At 40.1% G+C, this 21,606-nt stretch overlaps 1 protein-coding gene across 1 annotated transcript in view; it reads left to right on the top strand.

Annotated features, from left to right (window-relative positions):
* Nucleotides 1-8,772, top strand: part of LOC124261079 (WW domain-containing oxidoreductase-like) — a 32,379-nt gene extending 23,607 nt beyond the window's left edge. The window contains exon 9 of the mRNA XM_046695400.1: nucleotides 7,999-8,772. Within this exon, the coding sequence (XP_046551356.1) occupies nucleotides 7,999-8,002 (4 nt within the window). The 3' untranslated portion in view covers nucleotides 8,003-8,772. The remainder of the gene's footprint in view (nucleotides 1-7,998) is intronic.
* The last annotated feature ends 12,834 nt before the right edge of the window (nucleotides 8,773-21,606 follow it).

The following is a 21,606-nucleotide window of genomic DNA, read 5'->3' as shown; positions in this document are numbered from 1 at the left end:
GGTGAATTAGTTCCTGTCACCAAACCTACTAGAATTTGGAGTAAGCAGACCCATGTGCATTCTCTTCCCACAGAGGTTACTTGTCATATATTCCTGATTGCAACCAATCACGATTCCTGAACACTTGCGCCATGAAATGGCTGTATTACAACAGAGGTTCGTAAGAAGATGGGACAAGTAACCTCTGTGGGAAGAGAATGACCCATGTGCTAGAGATGGAGGTTACTGAGGATAGATAAAATAACTGGTATATTGAGAGGTTCTCTTTCAGCACATGAACGTGGCAGCTTGGCATCTTTTCTCATATTGCAGAACAAATATAAATAGTAAACACGTAAACCAACATTTAAACTTTATTATATTTTTACAATTAATTGAAAATGTCAAAGTAGCTAATTGAGTTTGAGTGAGGTGGGTACAATGGATTTGGTTACTCAAAGAATAATTAGGATACCCAATTGAGATGAACACAAGCGAGTACATAACTCAATGACCCAATAAGTTATCTAACACCCTTACCCCCTAACAGATCTTTGTTGAAGTTTATTGGGACACCCTTACCCCCAAACAGATCTGTGTAAAACTTAACTGGGACACCTTTGCCTCCTAACAGATCTGTGTTGGAGTTAACTGGGACACCCTGACCCCCCAACATATCTGTGTTGAAGTTAACTGGGACACCCTTACCCCCTAACAGATCTGTGTTGAAGCTGCAGCATGTGAGGACACATGGTGTTGGTGAAGGGACAGTTTCACACTGTGTATTGATTCCTACAGTGTGGACCTTACGACAGATGGCCATGTCATTCTATACACACCCTAGTCTCCATGTACTGGGACATCACTGGTCGGAAAATACCAAAGCATACTGATAAAATTTTCAATTATATTTTTCAACTTAGTCATGGCCTACCAGTCCACCATGAATTTTTTTTCTAATTTGTTTCAGAAATATGTACCACTGACTGTTGGTATGACTCAAATTATTGTATAATGTACAAAATTGATGTAATGTAACTTGCACTGCAAATTATGTAGTGAGATTACAATTCATGAAACAATGTTAAAGTCCCTAGCTTACATTGATATAAAGTAAGGCAGGTTTTTCCAGACATTTTGGAGTTTGTCAGTCAGGGTCACTACTCATGGGATATGCATAACAAACGTCAGGTACTCTCATTAATTTTATGACATATTTTAGACAAGGGGAATGCACTCGCATTTCTTTGATATCCATTCCATTCCATTCCAATCCAATCCAATCCAATCCATTCCATTCCATTCCAATCCATTCCATTCCATTCCGATCCGATCCAATCCATTCCAATCCGTTCCGTTTCGTTCCGATCCAATCCAATCCAATCCATTCCAATCCAATCCAATCCAATCCTTATTGTATGAAGGACCACAGGGCCATATACATGAGGTACATTCTACACAGAACAGGATCATTTTGTCAACAGATTCACATTTAATTTCAGTACATTTTGGCTGAGGAGGGCATATTTTAAATATAACACATATTAATCTTTATAATTTTGGTTTCCATTAGTTGAGAAAGTTATTGTACTGAAGATCAGAGCAAACATTTATTTGGTATGTACTGCTTTTGGGGATATGTACATATGATGATGAAACAGAGCTCCAGATAAGATTTAGCTCTTGTGGGTACTGTACCCACTGTATTTTTTTGGAGTGGGTATTATGAATGTTGAGTGGGTATTTCATTTTCCGTTACCCACTGCTTTCAAATATGTGCGTATTTCAGTCATTTTACTCACATAAGTATTATGTGACAGAGTAAGTTTACTAAGCAGGTATGTTCTGCCTTATGACTATGTCATACCTAATCAAAACCAACTTAAATATAATCGAAATGAGTTCATAAAAAATCCCTCATCCTAAATGGACAGTACAGCACTTGTCCTATACTAACAGTACAACTTGATAGCAATCGATGTCTTTTTCATTACGCAATCGATTTGTATAAATATATTCTGTATGCATTTGTTTTAAACTTTTTGCGTATCTAACATATTAAATGCGTAATTGGTACGCAACAATTATTTTTAAATGCGTAATTGGAATTTTTAAATGCGTATTTTACCCGGATACGCAGCTTATCTGGGCCTCTGATGAAATAGTAAAGATCTTCGACATTCTTTATCCTACAGTATATACACACTCTTTGCAATTGAATTTATGTCTCCCAGTAGAGATATTTAGCCATGTATAATCTAACTTGAACACAATCAAAGTCATTAGCAAATGCGCACATGTTGAGTCTATTAAATATTTCCCTGCTTCAAAGCTAATTTGGGGATGCAATGCATTAAAGTATATGGACTGAATTATTTTTTTCATGTTCACTCGCTTATTTACTCAGAATAGGGTAGAAAAGTTCATATTGTATAAGATTTTCTCAGATTATATGAACATTCTACATTAATTATACAGGAAAACATTAGAAGTTGTTCACTGGTCACGAGGGGGGCATGGGTTGATGTATCCTCTATGTTTGTTTATGTTCCCTGAGCCCGAAGGGTACATCAACCCGAGGGCCCCGAGGGACCAGTGAACAACGTATTTATCTTACCGAACACGCGCAGCGGGGGATATAGTATTAGGCTCCGTACGTACGAATTGGTATATCTTAAGAACCGTTCACTAGATTCTTTTCATATTTGGTACCTAGGATTTTCTTCATATTCAATACCAAGCTTTATCTAGAGAAGCGCAGGGCCCAGTCGATTTTGGTGACCTTCACATAATTTTCAAGGTCATGGTGACACTTTGAAGATTTCAGCATGTAAACCTGCATGTTAAGCTATCTCAAGAACCGTTGACTCGATTCTCTTCATATTTGACACAAAGCATTATCTAGGGAAGGCGCAGGGCCCAGTCGATTTTGGTGACTTTCACTTAATTTTCACGGTCACAGAGACACTTTGAAGATTTCAGCATATTAACCTGCATGTTATGCTTGTCAGCGAGTTGCCTGAAGAACCATTCACTTGAGTTTCTTCATATTTGATACCAAGCTTCATCCAGGGAAGGCGCAGGGCCCAGTCGATTTGGTGACCTTCACATAATTTTCAAAGTCATGACGATACTTTGAAGATTTCAGCTTGTTAACCTGAATTGTCAGCAAGATATTTCAAGAACAGTGCGCTGGATTTTCTTCATAGACTTTCAAGACTTCCCTTGAATGTTTTTCAATAAGCAATTTCTTTAGTACTATTTTTGCATATTTCATACACTATGACATTCATGTCAAGGTCAAAGTCAGTCTTGAAAATATGTTTGTGTTTGAACAACTAAAGAGCAAGATATCAAGAGAGGTTGACTGGTCATGTTTTTGTTGACATTTAACTTCATCTTAAACTTTCATTACTTTATAAGAAAGATTTGATCATTTGCGGCGGGTGATTATGTCACTTTAGTGACAATGCTTGTGTTAATTTTGAATTGTTTGAAGCACAGGTACAAATCTTTTTGTAGCCATCGCAAGAAAAACAGACTTAGGGTTATCTCCCTTCCATCGCTTTGCATTCGCAAAACATCGGTAATTTCCGTACATCATTACGTAATTCAATGTAATTCGAAATAAAGATATACTACCACGAAGTACCAAATGTGTTGCCATTGACAGCGGGGTACATTGAAATGTTACTCGCTTGTAAGCGAGGTACATTGAAAATAATAGAAGGGCGCTCAGCCCATCAGAAAGCGACATTTATGTATGAGGTAAGATAATGAATGGTGTAAGCCTTGCAACTTGATAGATATTGATTTATTCATGAGTATAATCCACAGTAACCTGTGAAAGAAAACAGATGTTGACCGTGTACATTTATATTTCTCATTGACTTGCTTGTCACCTGAGCAAAAACAAAACAAGTTGCTTTCTGTGGTAGCTTATTCCTAGACTCTATAGCCACCATGACAGATGGGAGACTCTATAGCCACCATGACAGATGGGAGACTCTATAACCACCATGAAAGATGGGAGACTCTGTAACCACCATGACAGATGGGAGACTCTGTAACCACCATGACAGATGGGAGACTCTATAGCCACCATGACAGATGGGAGACTCTATAGCCACCATGACAGATGGGAGACTCTATAGCCACCATGACAGATGGGAGACTCTATAGCCACCATGACAGATGGGAGACTCTATAACCACCATGACAGATGGGAGACTCTATAACCACCATGACAGATGGGAGACTCTGTAACCACCATGACAGATGGGACAGATGGGGGAGACTCTATAACCACCATGACAGATGGGAGACTCTGTAACCACCATGACAGATGGGAGACTCTATAGCCACCATGACAGATGGGAGACTCTGTAACCACCATGACAGATGGTAGACTCTATAGCCACCATGACAGATGGTAGACTCTATAGCCACCATGACAGATGGGAGTCTCTATAGCCACCATGACAGATGGGAGACTCTATAACCACCATGACAGATGGGAGACTCTGTAACCACCATGACAGATGGGAGACTCTATAGCCACCATGATAAATGGGAGACTCTATAGCCACCATGACAGATGGTAGACTCTATAGCCACCATGAAAGATGGTAGACTCTATAGCCACCATGACAGATGGGAGTCTCTATAGCCACCATGACAGATGGGAGACTCTGTAACCACCATGACAGATGGGAGACTCTGTAACCACTTTGACAGATGGGAGACTCTATAGCCACCATGATAAATGGGAGACTCTATAGCCACCATGACAGATGGTAGACTCTGTAGCCACCATGACAGATGGGAGACTCTATAGCCACCATGACAGATGGGAGACTCTATAGCCACCATGACAGATGGTAGACTCTATAGCCACCATGACAGATGGTAGACTCTATAGCCACCATGACAGATGGGAGACTCTATAGCCATTATGACAGATGGGAGACAGACTATGACCAGTATATCTGAAGTGGCAGACTCTCTGACAACCGTGGCACAAATGGGAGACTGTATGACCACTATTACAGTGATAGGAGACACTTTAACCAATAATATTTGTGTTGGAGATTATGGATTATGATCATGACTTGGGACTTAAGAAGGATATTCTTGAACCAGTCCTTGAAGGTAGACTCTAAACCACAATGATTAGGCATGAGAAAGGAAGTTTTACACACTGGTCTGGGAGATTCTGATATCGATAATCAGCATATGGAAAGTATTCATCCGCCGATCAGCAATGGAAAGTATTCATCCAGCGATCAGGATTTTGGTGTGTGTGTGTGTGTGTGTGTGTGTGTGTGTGTGTGTGTGTGTGTGTGTGTGTGTGTGTGTGTGTGTGTGTGTGTGTGTGTGTGTGTGTGTGTGTGTGTGTGTGTGTGTGTGTGTGTGTGTGTGTGTGTGTGTGTGTGTGTGTGTGTGTGTGTGTGTGTGTGTGTGTGTGGTGAGGGTGTGGGGGTGGGGTGTAGTGGAGGGGGGTATAAATCATGACGTCCAAAGGATAGGGGGAAATGGTCCTCATGGAAATTATTTACGGGGCAGAAGCTGTGTGTGTGTGCATCCTCCCTCTCTGGATCCGCCCCGGGGATGGTGTTCTATGTAAAACAGTGTGTCTCAGTCAACACTGATGTTTTGCAGCCTTTCTGCAACAGCTGCAGTGTTTGCATTACACAACGACCTGACAGCTGTTGACCACCATACAGGACACTGTCAATAAGTACAGATATTTGCTGTACCGATCAATGCCTTATCCCTTACCTTTCATAACATACCTATGCAGCTGTCTTATCAGCCTACATCAATACCTCCTTTACAACTCGGCTATTATGAGGCAGTGCCCCTTTTGTTGCTTGTGGAATATTTAATAAGAATGGTATTCCCACCCCCACTGAGACAGGTTCAAACTCCCAGGTAGCGTTATGATAGTTATAACACAGGTGGTTGGGAATAATAAAATTTCATGTTGATTAATAAATCATATAAGACAAATGTAAGTCAAACTGTGACCTTCCCCAGTGATGATAGTTGGCCTGTCTGCATCTCACTATTGCAGAAAGTTGTGTCTACCCATTATGACCAGAGCCGTGTCTCTCCTAAGGAGACAAGAACCCTGTCGCTGTATTTCTCTTCAATGATGACAATTGTCTTTCCTTAGAGACAATGACTTAGTCTCTCTTTAGTGACAGGAACTATCTTTCAGTGACTTAGTCTCTGCTGAGGGATATGAACTGTCTCTCAGTGAAGTGTGTCTCCCAAAGTGTGTCTGTGAACTGTCAATCCCTAATGACAAGAGGGTCATGTCTCTCTCTGTTGATGGGAACTATGTCTCCCTAATGAAACAATATGTGTCTCTCCCTAATGAGGGTTGTCTCTCCCTTTGATAACAACAGTGTCTCTCCCTAATGAGGGTTGTCTCTCTCTTTGATAACAACAGTGTCTCTCCCTAATGAGGGTTGTCTCTCCCTTTGATAACAACAGTGTGTCTCTCCCTAATGAGTGTTGTCTCTCCCTTTGATAACAACAGTGTTTCTCCCTAATGAGTGTTGTCTCTCTCTTTGATAACAACAGTGTCTCTCCCTAATGAGGGTTGTCTCTCCCTTTGATAACAACAGTGTCTCTCCCTAATGAGGGTTGTCTCTCCCTTTGATAACAACAGTGTCTCTCCCTAATGAGGGTTGTCTCTCCCTTTGATAACAACAGTGTCTCTCCCTAATGAGGGTTGTCTCTCCCTTTGATAACAACAGTGTGTCTCTCCCTAATGAGGGTTGTCTCTCCTTTGATAACAACAGTGTCTCTCCCTAATGAATGTTATCTCTCTCTTTGATAACAACAGAGTCTCTCCCTAATGAGGGTTGTCTCTCCCTTTGATAACAACAGTGTCTCTCCCTAATGAGGGTTGTCTCTCCCTTTGATAACAACAGTGTCTCTCCCTAATGAGGGTTGTTCTCCCTTTGATAACAACAGTGTCTCTCCCTAATGAGGGATGTCTCTCCCTAATGAGGGCTGTTTCTCCCTAATGAGGGTTGTCTCTCCCTTTGATAACAACAGTGTTTCTCCCTAATGAATGTTATCTCTCTCTTTGATAACAACAGTGTCTCTCCCTAATGAGGGTTGTCTCTCCCTTTGATAACAACAGTGTCTCTCCCTAATGAGGGTTGTCTCTCCCTTTGATAACAACAGTGTGTCTCTCCCAATGAGGGTTGTCTCTCCCTTTGATAACAACAGTGTCTCTCCCTAATAAGGCTTGTCTCTCCCTTTGATAACAACAGTCTCTCCCTAATGAGGGTTGTCTCTCCCTTTGATAACAACAGTGTCTCTCCCTAATGAGGGTTGTCTCTCCCTTTGATAACAACAGTGTCTCTCCCTAATGAGGGTTGTCTCTCCCTTTGATAACAACAGAGTCTCTCCCTAATGAGGGTTGTCTTACCTTTTGATAACAACAGTGTCTCTCTGGGTTTCAAGTTTGTTGTCAGTTTTTACAAGAGACTGAAACTACTTCAGCTTGTTTTTATTTTATATAAACTATACAATCATTTGTGAAATGACTTCAAATGAGACAATTCAAAGAGAGAAAAGCTATTGCAATAGTATTGCAATAGTTGGTCGCAGTAGTATGTTGCAATAGACTATCGCTATCGCAATAGTTGTTTCCCCCTCAATAGTTACCCCTAGTTAAAGCATTCACGTTCAATTCCCCACGTGGGTACAATATGTGAAGCCCATTTCAGGTGTCCCCTACCGTGATATTGCTGGAATATTGCTAAAAGTGGCATAAAACCATACTCACTCACTCACTCACTCACTCACTCACTCACTCACTCACTCACTCACTCACTCACTCACTCACTCACTCACTCACTCACTCACTCACTCACTCACTCACTCACTCACTCACTCACTCACTCACTCACTCACTCACTCAAGGATGATGGTGATCTGTAGGGAATCTTTTTTTTAAGTTCTTCATGAATCAATTTCTTTTTGTTATCATTTCAGATAAGATTTGGACTGGACCGAACAGTGATACAAGATGCAGACAGGATGGCAGACATTGGATAGGCATGGCAGACACAGTGTTTGTTATACCTGCTTGAAATATGATGACCTCAAGTCCATAAGTGACCAAAACCTGTGATGATTTGTGTTAGAATTTGTCTTCAGCAAACCATGCTTGTCGTAAGAGGCGATTAACAGGATCAGGTGGTTAGGCTCGCTGACTTGATTGATGCATGTCATTGTATCCCAATTGCAAAGGTTGACGCTCATGATGTCAATCACTGGATTGTCTGGTCCAGACTCAATTATTTGCAGAACACCACCATGTAGCTCGAATGTTGCTGTGCCCCGTTAAACAACAAACAAATCATTCATTGTTAAAAGCCTGTGAATCAAAGATAACTACTCCAGAAACAAACAGTCATTCCATGATTTTACGACTATTGAACTTTCATCAGCTACCACATGTTTAGGGGGCTGAATCAACAGGTACACAATATAGCTTAATCAAATACTGGAAAATCATTGTCTATTTGTGTTTGTGTTAACACTCCTCTTGCGACTATCGTCAAACTGTCTATTAGCGGAAGTTATTGTACTGATCAATCAAATGTCATGTGACAGATACCTACATATTGGCACATCAACATAGACTTTACAACAAACTCATAACACCAATATCATGTTCCTTTCAACCTAATCCTGCCGAGTAATGAAGATGTCACAGTGATATGGAATCAATGGAAGTTGTTTCATTAAATCCCATATGCTCAGCTCCCTTATTAAACATGTCAGAAAGGTTGAACCCTTTGCAATGCTGGTACAGTGTGTTAACACAAACACACACAAGATGTTTTTCTTACACAGACACACCATTCCTGTAAACTTTGTACAGATAAAAGGGACAGACCAAGACAGATAAAGGAACGCTGAAGATGTAACACATGTACAGAGAATGTCAGATAGAAGACACCAGACAAGTACAGAAGATGTCAGATACAAGACACCAGACAAGTACAGAAGATGTCAGATACAAGACACCAAACAAGCACAGAGAATGTCGGATAGAAGACACCAGACAAGTACAGAGAATGTCAGATACAAGACACCAGACAAGTACAGAAGATGTCAGATACAAGACACCAGACAAGTACAGAAGATGTCAGATACAAGACACCAGACAAGTACAGAAGATGTCAGATACAAGACACCAGACAAGTACAGAAGAATGTCAGATACAAGACACCAGACAAGTACAGAGAATGTCAGATACAAGACACCAGACAAGTACAGAAGATGTCAGATACAAGACACCAGACAAGTACAGAAGATGTCAGATACAAGACACCAGACAAGTACAGAGAATGTCAGATACAAGACACCAGACAAGTACAGAGAATGTCAGATACAAGACACCAGACAAGTACAGAGAATGTCAGATACAAGACACCAGACAAGTACAGAGAATGTCAGATACAAGACACCAGACAAGTACAGAGAATGTCAGATACAAGACACCAGACAAGTACAGAGAATGTCAGATACAAGACACCAGACAAGTACAGAGAATGTCAGATACAAGACACCAGACAAGTACAGAGAATGTCAGATACAAGACACCAGACAAGTACAGAGAATGTCAGATACAAGACACCAGACAAGTACAGAGAATGTCCGATACAAGACACCAGACAAGTACAGAGAATGTCAGATACAAGACACCAGACAAGTACAGAGAATGTCAGATACAAGACACCAGACAAGTACAGAGAATGTCGGATACAAGACACCAGACAAGTACAGAGAATGTCAGATACAAGACACCAGACAAGTACAGAGAATGTCCGATACAAGACACCAGACAAGTACAGAGAATGTCAGATACAAGACACCAGACAAGTACAGAAGATGTCAGATACAAGACACCAGACAAGTACAGAGAATGTCAGATACAAGACACCAGACAAGTACAGAAGATGTCAGATACAAGACACCAGACAAGTACAGAGAATGTCAGATAGAAGACACCAGACAAGTACAGAGAATGTCAGATACAAGACACCAGACAAGTACAGAAGATGTCAGATACAAGACACCAGACAAGTACAGAGAATGTCAGATACAAGACACCAGACAAGTACAGAGAATGTCAGATACAAGACACCAGACAAGTACAGAGAATGTCAGATACAAGACACCAGACAAGTACAGAAGATGTCAGATACAAGACACCAGACAAGTACAGAGAATGTCGGATAGAAGACACCAGACAAGTACAGAGAATGTCAGATACAAGACACCAGACAAGTACAGAGAGATGTCAGATACAAGACACCAGACAAGTACAGAAGATGTCAGATACAAGACACCAGACAAGTACAGAGAATGTCAGATACAAGACACCAGACAAGTACAGAGAATGTCAGATACAAGACACCAGACAAGTACAGAGAATGTCAGATACAAGACACCAGACAAGTACAGAAGATGTCAGATACAAGACACCAGACAAGTACAGAGAATGTCAGATACAAGACACCAGACAAGTACAGAGAATGTCAGATACAAGACACCAGACAAGTACAGAAGATGTCAGATACAAGACACCAGACAAGTACAGAGAATGTCAGATACAAGACACCAGACAAGTACAGAGAATGTCAGATAGAAGACACCAGACAAGTACAGAGAATGTCAGATACAAGACACCAGACAAGTACAGAGAATGTCAGATAGAAGACACCAGACAAGTACAGAGATGTCAGATACAAGACACCAGACAAGACACAGAAGATGTCAGATACAAGACACCAGACAAGCACAGAGAATGTCAGATACAAGACACCAAGACACCAGACAAGTACAGAAAATGTCAGATACAAGACACCAGACAAGTACAGAAGATGTCAGATACAAGACACCAGACAAGTACAGAAGATGTCAGATACAAGACACCAGACAAGTACACAAGTAGAAGATGTCAGATACAAGACACCAGACAAGTACAGAAGATGTCAGATACAAGACACCAGACAAGTACAGAGAATGTCAGATACAAGACACCAGACAAGTACAGAGAATGTCAGATACAAGACACCAGACAAGTACAGAGAATGTCGGATACAAGACACCAGACAAGTACAGAAGATGTCAGATACAAGACACCAGACAAGCACAGAGAATGTCAGATACAAGACACCAGACAAGCACAGAAGATGTCAGATACAAGACACCAGACAAGCACAGAGAATGTCAGATACAAGACACCAGACAAGTACAGAAGATGTCAGATACAAGACACCAGACAAGCACAGAGAATGTCGGATACAAGACACCAGACAAGTACAGAAGATGTCAGATACAAGACACCAGACAAGTACAGAGAATGTCGGATACAAGACACCAGACAAGTACAGAAGATGTCAGATACAAGACACCAGACAAGCACAGAGAATGTCAGATACAAGACACCAGACAAGTACAGAAGATGTCAGATACAGGACACCAGACAAGTACAGAGAATGTCAGATAGAAGACACCAGACAAGTACAGAAAATGTCGGATACAAGACACCAGACAAGTACAGAGAATGTCCGATACAAGACACCTGACAACTACAGAGAATGTCCGATACAAGACACCAGACAAGTACAGAGAATGTCAGATAGAAGACACCAGACAAGTACAGAGAATGTCCGATACAAGACACCAGACAAGTACAGAAGATGTCAGATACAAGACACCAGACAAGTACAGAGAATGTCCGATACAAGACACCAGACAAGTACAGAAGATGTCAGATACAGGACACCTGACAAGTACAGAGAATGTCAGATACAAGACACCAGACAAGTACAGAAAATGTCGGATACAAGACACCAGACAAGTACAGAGAATGTCCGATACAAGACACCAGACAAGTACAGAGAATGTCAGATACAAAACACCAGACAAGTACAGAAGATGTCAGATAGAAGACACCAGACAAGTACAGAAAATGTCGGATACAGGACACCTGACAAGTACAGAAGATGTCAGATAGAAGACACCAGACAAGTACAGAAGATGTCAGATACAAGACACCAGACAAGTACAGAAGATGTCAGATAGAAGACACCAGACAAGTACAGAAGATGTCAGATACAAGACACCAGACAAGTACAGAAGATGTCAGATACAAGACACCAGACAAGTACAGAAGATGTCAGATACAAAACACCTGACAAGTACAGAAAATGTCAGATACAAGACACCAGACAACTACAAAGAATGTCAGATACAAAACACCAGACAAGTACAGAAGATGTCAGATACAGGACACCTGACAAGTACAGAGAATGTCAGATACAAGACACCAGACAAGTACAGAGAATGTCAGATACAAGACACCAGACAAGTACAGAGAATGTCAGATACAAGACACCAGACAAGTACAGAGAATGTCAGATACAAGACACCAGACAAGCACAGAGAATGTCAGATACAAGACACCAAACAAGCACAGAGAATGTCGGATACGAGACACCAGACAACTACAGAGAATGTCAGATACAGGACACCAGACAAGTACAGAAGATGTCCGATACAAGACACCTGACAAGTACAGAAGATGTCAGGTACCAGACATTTGACAAGTACAGAGAATGTCAGATACAAGACACCAGACAAGTACAGAAGATGTCAGATACAATGCATAGACACAAAATATAGCCACAAGATACAAGGTACAGATGAGATAACTGGTATAGCCACAAGATACAAGGCACAGACAAGATAATTGGTATAGCCACAAGATACAAGGCACAGACAAGATAATTGGTATAGCCACAAGATACAAGGCACAGACAAGATGATTGTTATAGCCACAAGATACAAAGCACAGGCAAGATAATTGGTATAGCCACAAGATGCAAGATACTGATGAGATAATTGGTATGGCCACAAGATACAAGGCACAGGCAAGATAATTGGTATAGCCACAAGATGCAAGGTACAGATGAGATCATTGGTATAGCCACAAGATACAAGGTACAGATGAGATAACTGGTATAGCCAGAAGATACAAGGCACAGACAAGATAATTGGTATAGCCACAAGATACAAGGTACAGATAACATAATTAGTATAGCCACAAGATACAAGGCACAGACAAGATAATTGTTATAGCCACAAGATACAAGGTACAGATGAGATAATTGGTATAGCCACAAGATACAAGGCACAGACAAGATAATTGTTATAGCCACAAGATACAAGGTACAGATGAGATAACTGGTATAGCCACAAGATAAAAGGTACAGATGGGATAATTGATGTAGCCACAAGATACAAGGTACTGATGAGATAATTGGTATGGCCACAAGATACAAGGTACAGATGAGATCATTCGTATAGCCACAAGATACATGACACAGACAAGATAATTGTTATTGCCACAAGATATAAGGTACAGATGAGATAATTGGTATGGCCACAAGATACAAGGCACAGATCAGATATTTGGTATAGCCACAAGATACATGGCACAAAAAAGATAATTCTTATAGCCACAAGATACAAGGTACAGACAAGATAATTGGTATGGCCACAAGATACAAGGCACAGACAAGATAATTGTTATAGCCACAAGATAGAAGGCACAGACAAGATAATTGGTATAGCCACAAGATACAAGGCACAGACAAGATAATTGGTATGGCCACAAGATACAAGGCACAGACAAGATAATTGGTATAGCCAAAAGATACAAGGCACAGACAAGATAATTGTTATAGCCACAAGATACAAGGCACAGACAAGATAATTGGTATGGCCACAAGATACAAGGCACAGACAAGATAATTGGTATAGCCACAAGATACAAGGCACAGACAAGATAATTGTTATAGCCACAAGATACAAGGTACAGATGAGATAATTGGTATAGCCACAAGATACAAGGTACAGATGAGATAATTGGTATAGCCACAAGATACAAGGCACAGACAAGATAATTGTTATAGCCACAAGATACAAGGCACAGATGAGATAATTGGTATAGCCACAAGATACAAGGCACAGATGAAGATAATTGGTATAGCCACAAGATACAAGGTACAGACAAGATAATTGGTATAGCCACAAGATACAAGGTACAGATGAGATAATTGGTATAGCCACAAGATACAAGGCACAGATGAGATAATTGGTATAGCCACAAGATACAAGGTACAGATGAGATAATTGGTATAGCCACAAGATACAAGGCACAGATGAGATAATTGGTATGGCCACAAGGTACAGATGAGATAATTGGTATATCCACAAGATGCGGGGGAATGCTGAGATAATTAGTTTAGCCAGAAGATACAAGGCACAGACAAGATAATTGGTATAACCACAAGATACAAGGTACAGACAAGATAATTGGTATGGCCAAGGCACAGATACAATTGGCACAGATGAGAACAGATGAATTGGGTATAGCCACAAGATACAAGGTACAGATGGGATAACTGGTATAGCCACAAGATACATGGCAGGTACAGATGAGATAATTGGGTATAGCCACAAGATACATAGGCACAGATGAGATAATTGTATAGCCACAAGATACAAGGCACAGACAAGATAATTCATGGTATAGCCACAAGATACAGATGAGATAATTGGTATAGCCACAAGATACAAGGTACAGATGAGATAATTGGTATAGCCACAAGATACAAGGCACAGACAAGATAATTGGTATAGCCACAAGATACAAGGCACAGACAAGATAATTGGTATAGCCACAAGATACAAGGCACAGATGAGATAATTGGTATAGCCACAAGATACAAGGTACAGATGAGATAATTGGTATAGCCACAAGATACAAGGCACAGACAAGATAATTGGTATAGCCACAAGATACAAGGCACAGATGAGATAATTGGTATAGCCACAAAGATACAAGGCACAGACAAGATAATTGGTATAGCCACAAGATACAAGGCACAGATGAGATAATTGGGTATAGCCACAAGATACAAGGTACAGATGAGATATTGGTTGGTATAGCCAGATACAAGGCACATACAAGATACATACAGATGAGATATAGTATACAAGATACAAGGTACAGATGGGATAATTGGTATAGCCACAAGATACAAGGTACAGATGAGATAATTGGTATAGCCACAAGATACAAGGCACAGACAAGATAATTGGTATAGCCACAAGATACAAGGTACAGATGAGATAATTGGTATAGCCACAAGATACAACAGGCACAGATGAGATAATTGGTATAGCCACAAGATACAAGGCACAGACAAGATAATTGGTATAGCCACAAGATACAAGGCACAGATGAGATAATTGGTATAGCCACAAGATACAAGGCACAGACAAGATAATTGGTATAGCCACAAGATACAAGGCACAGATGAGATAATTGGTATAGCCACAAGATACAAGGTACAGATGAGATAATTGGTATAGCCACAAGATACAAGGGCACAGACAAGATAATTGGTATAGCCACAGATACAAGGCACAGACAAGATAATTGGTATAGCCACAAGATACAAGGCACAGACAAGATAATTGGTGTATGGCCACAAGATACAAGGCACAGATGAGATAATTGGGTATAGCCACAAGCCAAGGTAAGATGCATGAGGCACAGACAAGATAATTGGTTATAGCCACAAGATACAAGGCACAGACAAGATAATTGGTATAGCCACAAGATACAAGGCACAGATGAGATAATTGGGTATAGCCACAAGATACAAAGGGGTAATGACAAGATAATTGGTATAGCCACAAGATACAAGGCACAGACAAGATAATTGGTATAGCCACAAGATACAAGGCACAGACAAGATAATTGGTATAGCCACAAGATACAAGGTACAGATGAGATAACTGGTATAGCCACAAGATACAAGGCACAGACAAGATAATTGGTATGGCCACAAGATACAAGGCACAGATGAGATAATTGGTATAGCCACAAGATACAAGGTACAGATGAGATAATTGGTATAGCCACAAGATACAAGGCACAGATGAGATAATTGGTATAGCCACAAGATACAAGGCACAGACAAGATAATTGGTATAGCCACAAGATACAAGGCACAGACAAGATAATTGGTATGGCCACAAGATACAAGGCACAGATGAGATAATTGGTATAGCCACAAGATACAAGCAGATGGGATAATGGTATGACAAGATAATTGGTATTAGCCAGAAGATACAAGGCACAGACAAGATAATTGGTATAACCACAAGATACAAGGCACAGACAAGATAATTGGTATGGCCACAAGATACAAGGCACAGATGAGATAATTGGTATAGCCACAAGATACAAGGTACAGATGAGATAACTGGTATAGCCAGAAGATACAAGGCACAGACAAGAGAATAATTGGTATAGCCAGAAGATACAAGGCACAGACAAGATAATTGGTATAGCCACAAGATACAAGGCACAGATGAGATAATTGGTATAGCCACAAGATACAAGGTACAGATGAGATAACTGGTATAGCCACAAGATACAAGGCACAGACAAGATAATTGGTATAGCCACAAGATACAAGGCACAGATGAGATAATTGGTATAGCCACAAGATACATGGCACAGACAAGATAATTGTTATAGCCACAAGATACAAGGTACAGATGAGATAATTGGTATAGCCACAAGATACAAGGTACAGATGAGATAATTGGTATAGCCACAAGATACAAGGTACAGATGAGATATTGGTAGTATGGCCACAAGATACAAGGCACAGACAAGATAATTGGTATAGCCACAAGATACAAGGCACAGACAAGATAATTGGTACAAGGTACCACAAGATACAAAGGTACAGATGAGATAATTGGTATAGCCACAAGATACAAGGCACAGATGAGAAGATAATTGGTTATAGCCACAAGATACAAGGTACAGATGAGATATTTGGTATAGCCACAAGATACAAGGCACAGACAAGATAATTGGTATAGCCACAAGATACAAGGTACAGACAAGATAATTGGTATATCCACAAGATACAAGGTACAGATGAGATAATTGGTATAGCCACAAGATACAAGGCACAGACAAGATAATTGGTATAGCCACAAGATACAAGGCACAGATGAGATAATTGGTATAGCCACAAGATACAAGGCACTGATGAGATAGCTGGTATAGCCACAAGATACAAGGCACAGATGAAGGCACAGATAATTGGTATAGCCACAAGATACAAGGTACTGATGACATCATTGGTATAGCCACAAGATACAGACAAGATAATTGGTATGGCCACAATATACAAGGTACAGATGAAATAGTTGGTGTAGCCACAAGATACAAGGTACAGATGAGATAATTGGTATAGCCACAAGATACAGGCACAGACACAGATAATTGGTTGGCCAGGGTAGCCACAAGATACAAGGCACAGATGAGATAATTGGTATAGCCACAAGATACAAGGTACAGATGAGATAATTGGTATGGCCACAAGATACAAGGCACAGATGAGATAATTGGTATAGCCACAAGATACAAGGCACAGACAAGATAATTGTTATAGCCACAAGATACAAGGCACAGATAAGATAATTGGTATAGCCACAAGATACAAGGTACACAGATGAGATAATTGGTATAGCCACAAGATACAAGGTACAGACAAGATAATTGGTATAACCACAAGATACAAGGCACAGACAAGATAATTGGTATGGCCACAATATACAAGGCACAGATGAGATAATTGGTATAGCCACAAGATACAAGGCACAGATGAGATAATTGGTATAGCCACAAGATACAAGGCACAGACAAGATAATTGGTATGGCCACAAGATACAAGGCACAGACAAGATAATTGGTATGGCCACAAGATACAAGGTACAGATGAGATAATTGGTATATCCACAAGATGCGGGGGAATGCTGAGATAATTAGTTTAGCCAGAAGATACAAGGCACAGACAAGATAATTGGTATAACCACAAGATACAAGGTACAGACAAGATAATTGGTATGGCCACAATATACAAGGCACAGATGAAATAATTGGTATAGCCACAAGATACAAGGTACAGATGAGATAACTGGTATAGCCACAAGATACAAGGCACAGACAAGATAATTGGTATAGCCACAAGATACAAGGTACAGATGAGATAATTGGTATAGCCACAAGATACAAGGCACAGACAAGATAATTGGTATAGCCACAAGATACAAGGCACAGATGAGATAATTGGTATAGCCACAAGATACAAGGTACAGATGAGATAATTGGTATAGCCACAAGATACAAGGCACAGACAAGATAATTGGTATAGCCACAAGATACAAGGCACAGATGAGATAATTGGTATAGCCACAAGATACAAGGCACAGACAAGATAATTGGTATGGCCACAAGATACAAGGCACAGATGAAGATAATTGGTATAGCCACAAGATACAAGGTACAGATGAGATAACTGGTATAGCCACAAGATACAAGGCACAGACAAGATAATGGGTATAGCCACAAGATACAAGGTACAGATGAGATAATTGGTATAGCCACAAGATACAAGGCATAGAGATGAGATAATTTGTATAGCCACAAGATAGCCACAAGATACAAGACACAGATAATAATTGGTATGGCCACAAGATACAAGGCACAGACAAGATAATTGGGTATATCCACAAGATCTTGGGGTAATGCTGAGATAATTAGTTTAGCCACAAGATACAAGGCACAGACAAGATAACTGGTATAGCCACAAGATACAAGGCACAGACAAGATAATTGGTATAGCCACAAGATACAAGGCACAGATGAGATAATTGGTATAGCCACAAGATACAAGGTACAGATGAGATAATTGGTATAGCCACAAGATACAAGGCACAGATGAGATAATTGGTATAACCACAAGATACAAGGTACAGACAAGATAATTGGTATGGCCACAATATACAAGGTACAGATGAAATAATTGGTATAGCCACAAGATACAAGGTACAGATGAGATAATTGGTATAGCCAGAAGATACAAGGCACAGACAAGATAATTGATTATATGGCCACAAGATACAAGGCACAGATGAGATAATTGGGTATAGCCACAAGATACAAGGCACAGACAAGATAATTGGTATAGCCACAAGATACAAGGCACAGATGAGATAATTGGTATAGCCACAAGATACAAGGGCACAGATGAGATAATTGGTATAGCCACAAGATACAAGGCACAGACAAGATAATTGGTATGGCCACAAGGTACAGATGAGATAATTGGTATATCCACAAGATACAAGGGTACAGATGAGATAATTGGTATAGCCACAAGATACAAGGCACAGACAAGATAATTGGTATAATACAAGATACAAGGCACAGATGAATATGGTATAGCCACAAGATACAAGGTACAGATAAGATAATTGGTACAAGATACAAGGTACAGATGAAGATAATTGGTATAACCACAAGATACAAGGCACAGACAAGATAATTGTGTATAGCCACAAGATACAAGGCACAGATGAGATAATTGGTATAGCCACAAGATACAAGGTACAGATGAGATAATTGGTATAGCCACAAGATACAAGGTACAGATGAGATAATTGGTATAGCCACAAGATACAAGGCACAGATGAGATAATTGGTATAGCCACAAGATACAAGGCACAGACAAGATAATTGGTATGGCCACAAGATACAAGGCACAGATGAGATAATTGGTATAGCCACAAGATGCGGGGGAATGCTGATGAGATAATTAGTTTAGCCAGAAGATACAAGGCACAGACAAGATAATTGGTATAACCACAAGATACAAGGCACAGACAAGATAATTGGTATGGCCACAATATACAAGGCACAGATGAAATAATTGGTATAGCCACAAGATACAAGGTACAGATGAGATAACTGGTATAGCCACAAGATACAAGGCACAGACAAGATAATTGGTATAGCCACAAGATACAAGGCACAGACAAGATAATTGGTATAGCCACAAGATACAAGGCACAGATGAGATAATTGGTATAGCCACAAGATACAAGGTACAGATGAGATAACTGGTATAGCCACAAGATACAAGGCACAGACAAGATAATTGGTATAGCCACAAGATACAAGGTACAGATGAGATAATTGGTATAGCCACAAGATACAAGGCACAGACAAGATAATTGTTATAGCCACAAGATACAAGGTACAGATGAGATAATTGGTATAGCCACAAGATACAAGGTACAGATGAGATAATTGGTATAGCCACAAGATACAAGGTACAGATGAGATAATTGGTATGGCCACAAGATACAAGGCACAGACAAGATAATTGGTATAGCCACAAGATACAAGGTACAGACAAGATAATTGGTATAGCCACAAGATACAAGGCACAGACAAGATAATTGGTATAGCCACAAGATACAAGGCACAGATGAGATAATTGGTATAGCCACAAGATACAAGGCACAGACAAGATATTTGGTATAGCCACAAGATACAAGGTACAGACAAGATAATTGGTATAGCCACAAGATACAAGGTACAGACAAGATAATTGGTATAGCCACAAGATACAAGGTACAGATGAGATAATTGGTATAGCCACAAGATACAAGGCACAGATGAGATAATTGGTATAGCCACAAGATACAAGGTACAGAGATGAAGATAATTGGTATAGCCACAAGATACAAGGCACAGACAAGATAATTGGTATAGCCACAAGATACAAGGGCACAGATGAGAAGAATTGGTATAGCCACAAGATACAAGGTACAGATGAGATAATTGGGTATAGCCACAAGATACAAGGCACAGACAAGATAATTGGGTATAGCCACAAGATACAAGGTACAGATGATAATTGGTATAGCCACAAGATACAAGGTACAGATGAGATAATTGGTATAGCCACAAGATACAAGGTACAGATGAGATAATTGGTATAGCCACAAGATACATGGCACATGAAGATAATTGGTATAGCCACAAGATACAAGGCACAGACAAGATAATTGGTATAGCCACAAGATACAAGGTACAGATGAGATAATTGGTATAGCCACAAGATACAAGGTACAGATGAGATAACTGGTATAGCCACAAGATACAAGGCACAGATGAGATAATTGGTATAGCCACAAGATACAAGGTACAGACAAGATAATTGGTATAGCCACAAGATACAAGGTACAGATGAGATAATTGGTATAGCCACAAGATACAAGGTACAGATGAGATAACTGGTATAGCCAGAAGATACAAGGCACAGATGAGATGATAATTGGTATAGCCACAAGATACAAGGTACTGATGAGATAATTGGTATAGCCACAAGATACAAGGCACAGACAAGATAATTGGTATAGCCACAAGATACAAGGTACAGATGAGATAATTGGTATAGCCACAAGATACAAGGTACAGATGAGATAATTGGTATAGCCACAAGATACAAGGTACAGATGAGATAATTGGTATAGCCACAAGATACAAGGTACAGATGAGATAATTGGTATAGCCACAAGATACAAGGTACAGATGAGATAATTGGTATAGCCACAAGATACAAGGTACAGATGAGA

The sequence above is a fragment of the Haliotis rubra genome, unplaced genomic scaffold (assembly GCF_003918875.1).
Source record: "Haliotis rubra isolate DU_JTF1 unplaced genomic scaffold, ASM391887v1 Scf788, whole genome shotgun sequence".
Lineage (NCBI taxonomy): Eukaryota > Metazoa > Mollusca > Gastropoda > Lepetellida > Haliotidae > Haliotis > Haliotis rubra.
The sequence above is the reverse complement of the archived record's forward strand: the minus strand, read 5'-3'. Positions and strand labels throughout refer to the sequence as shown.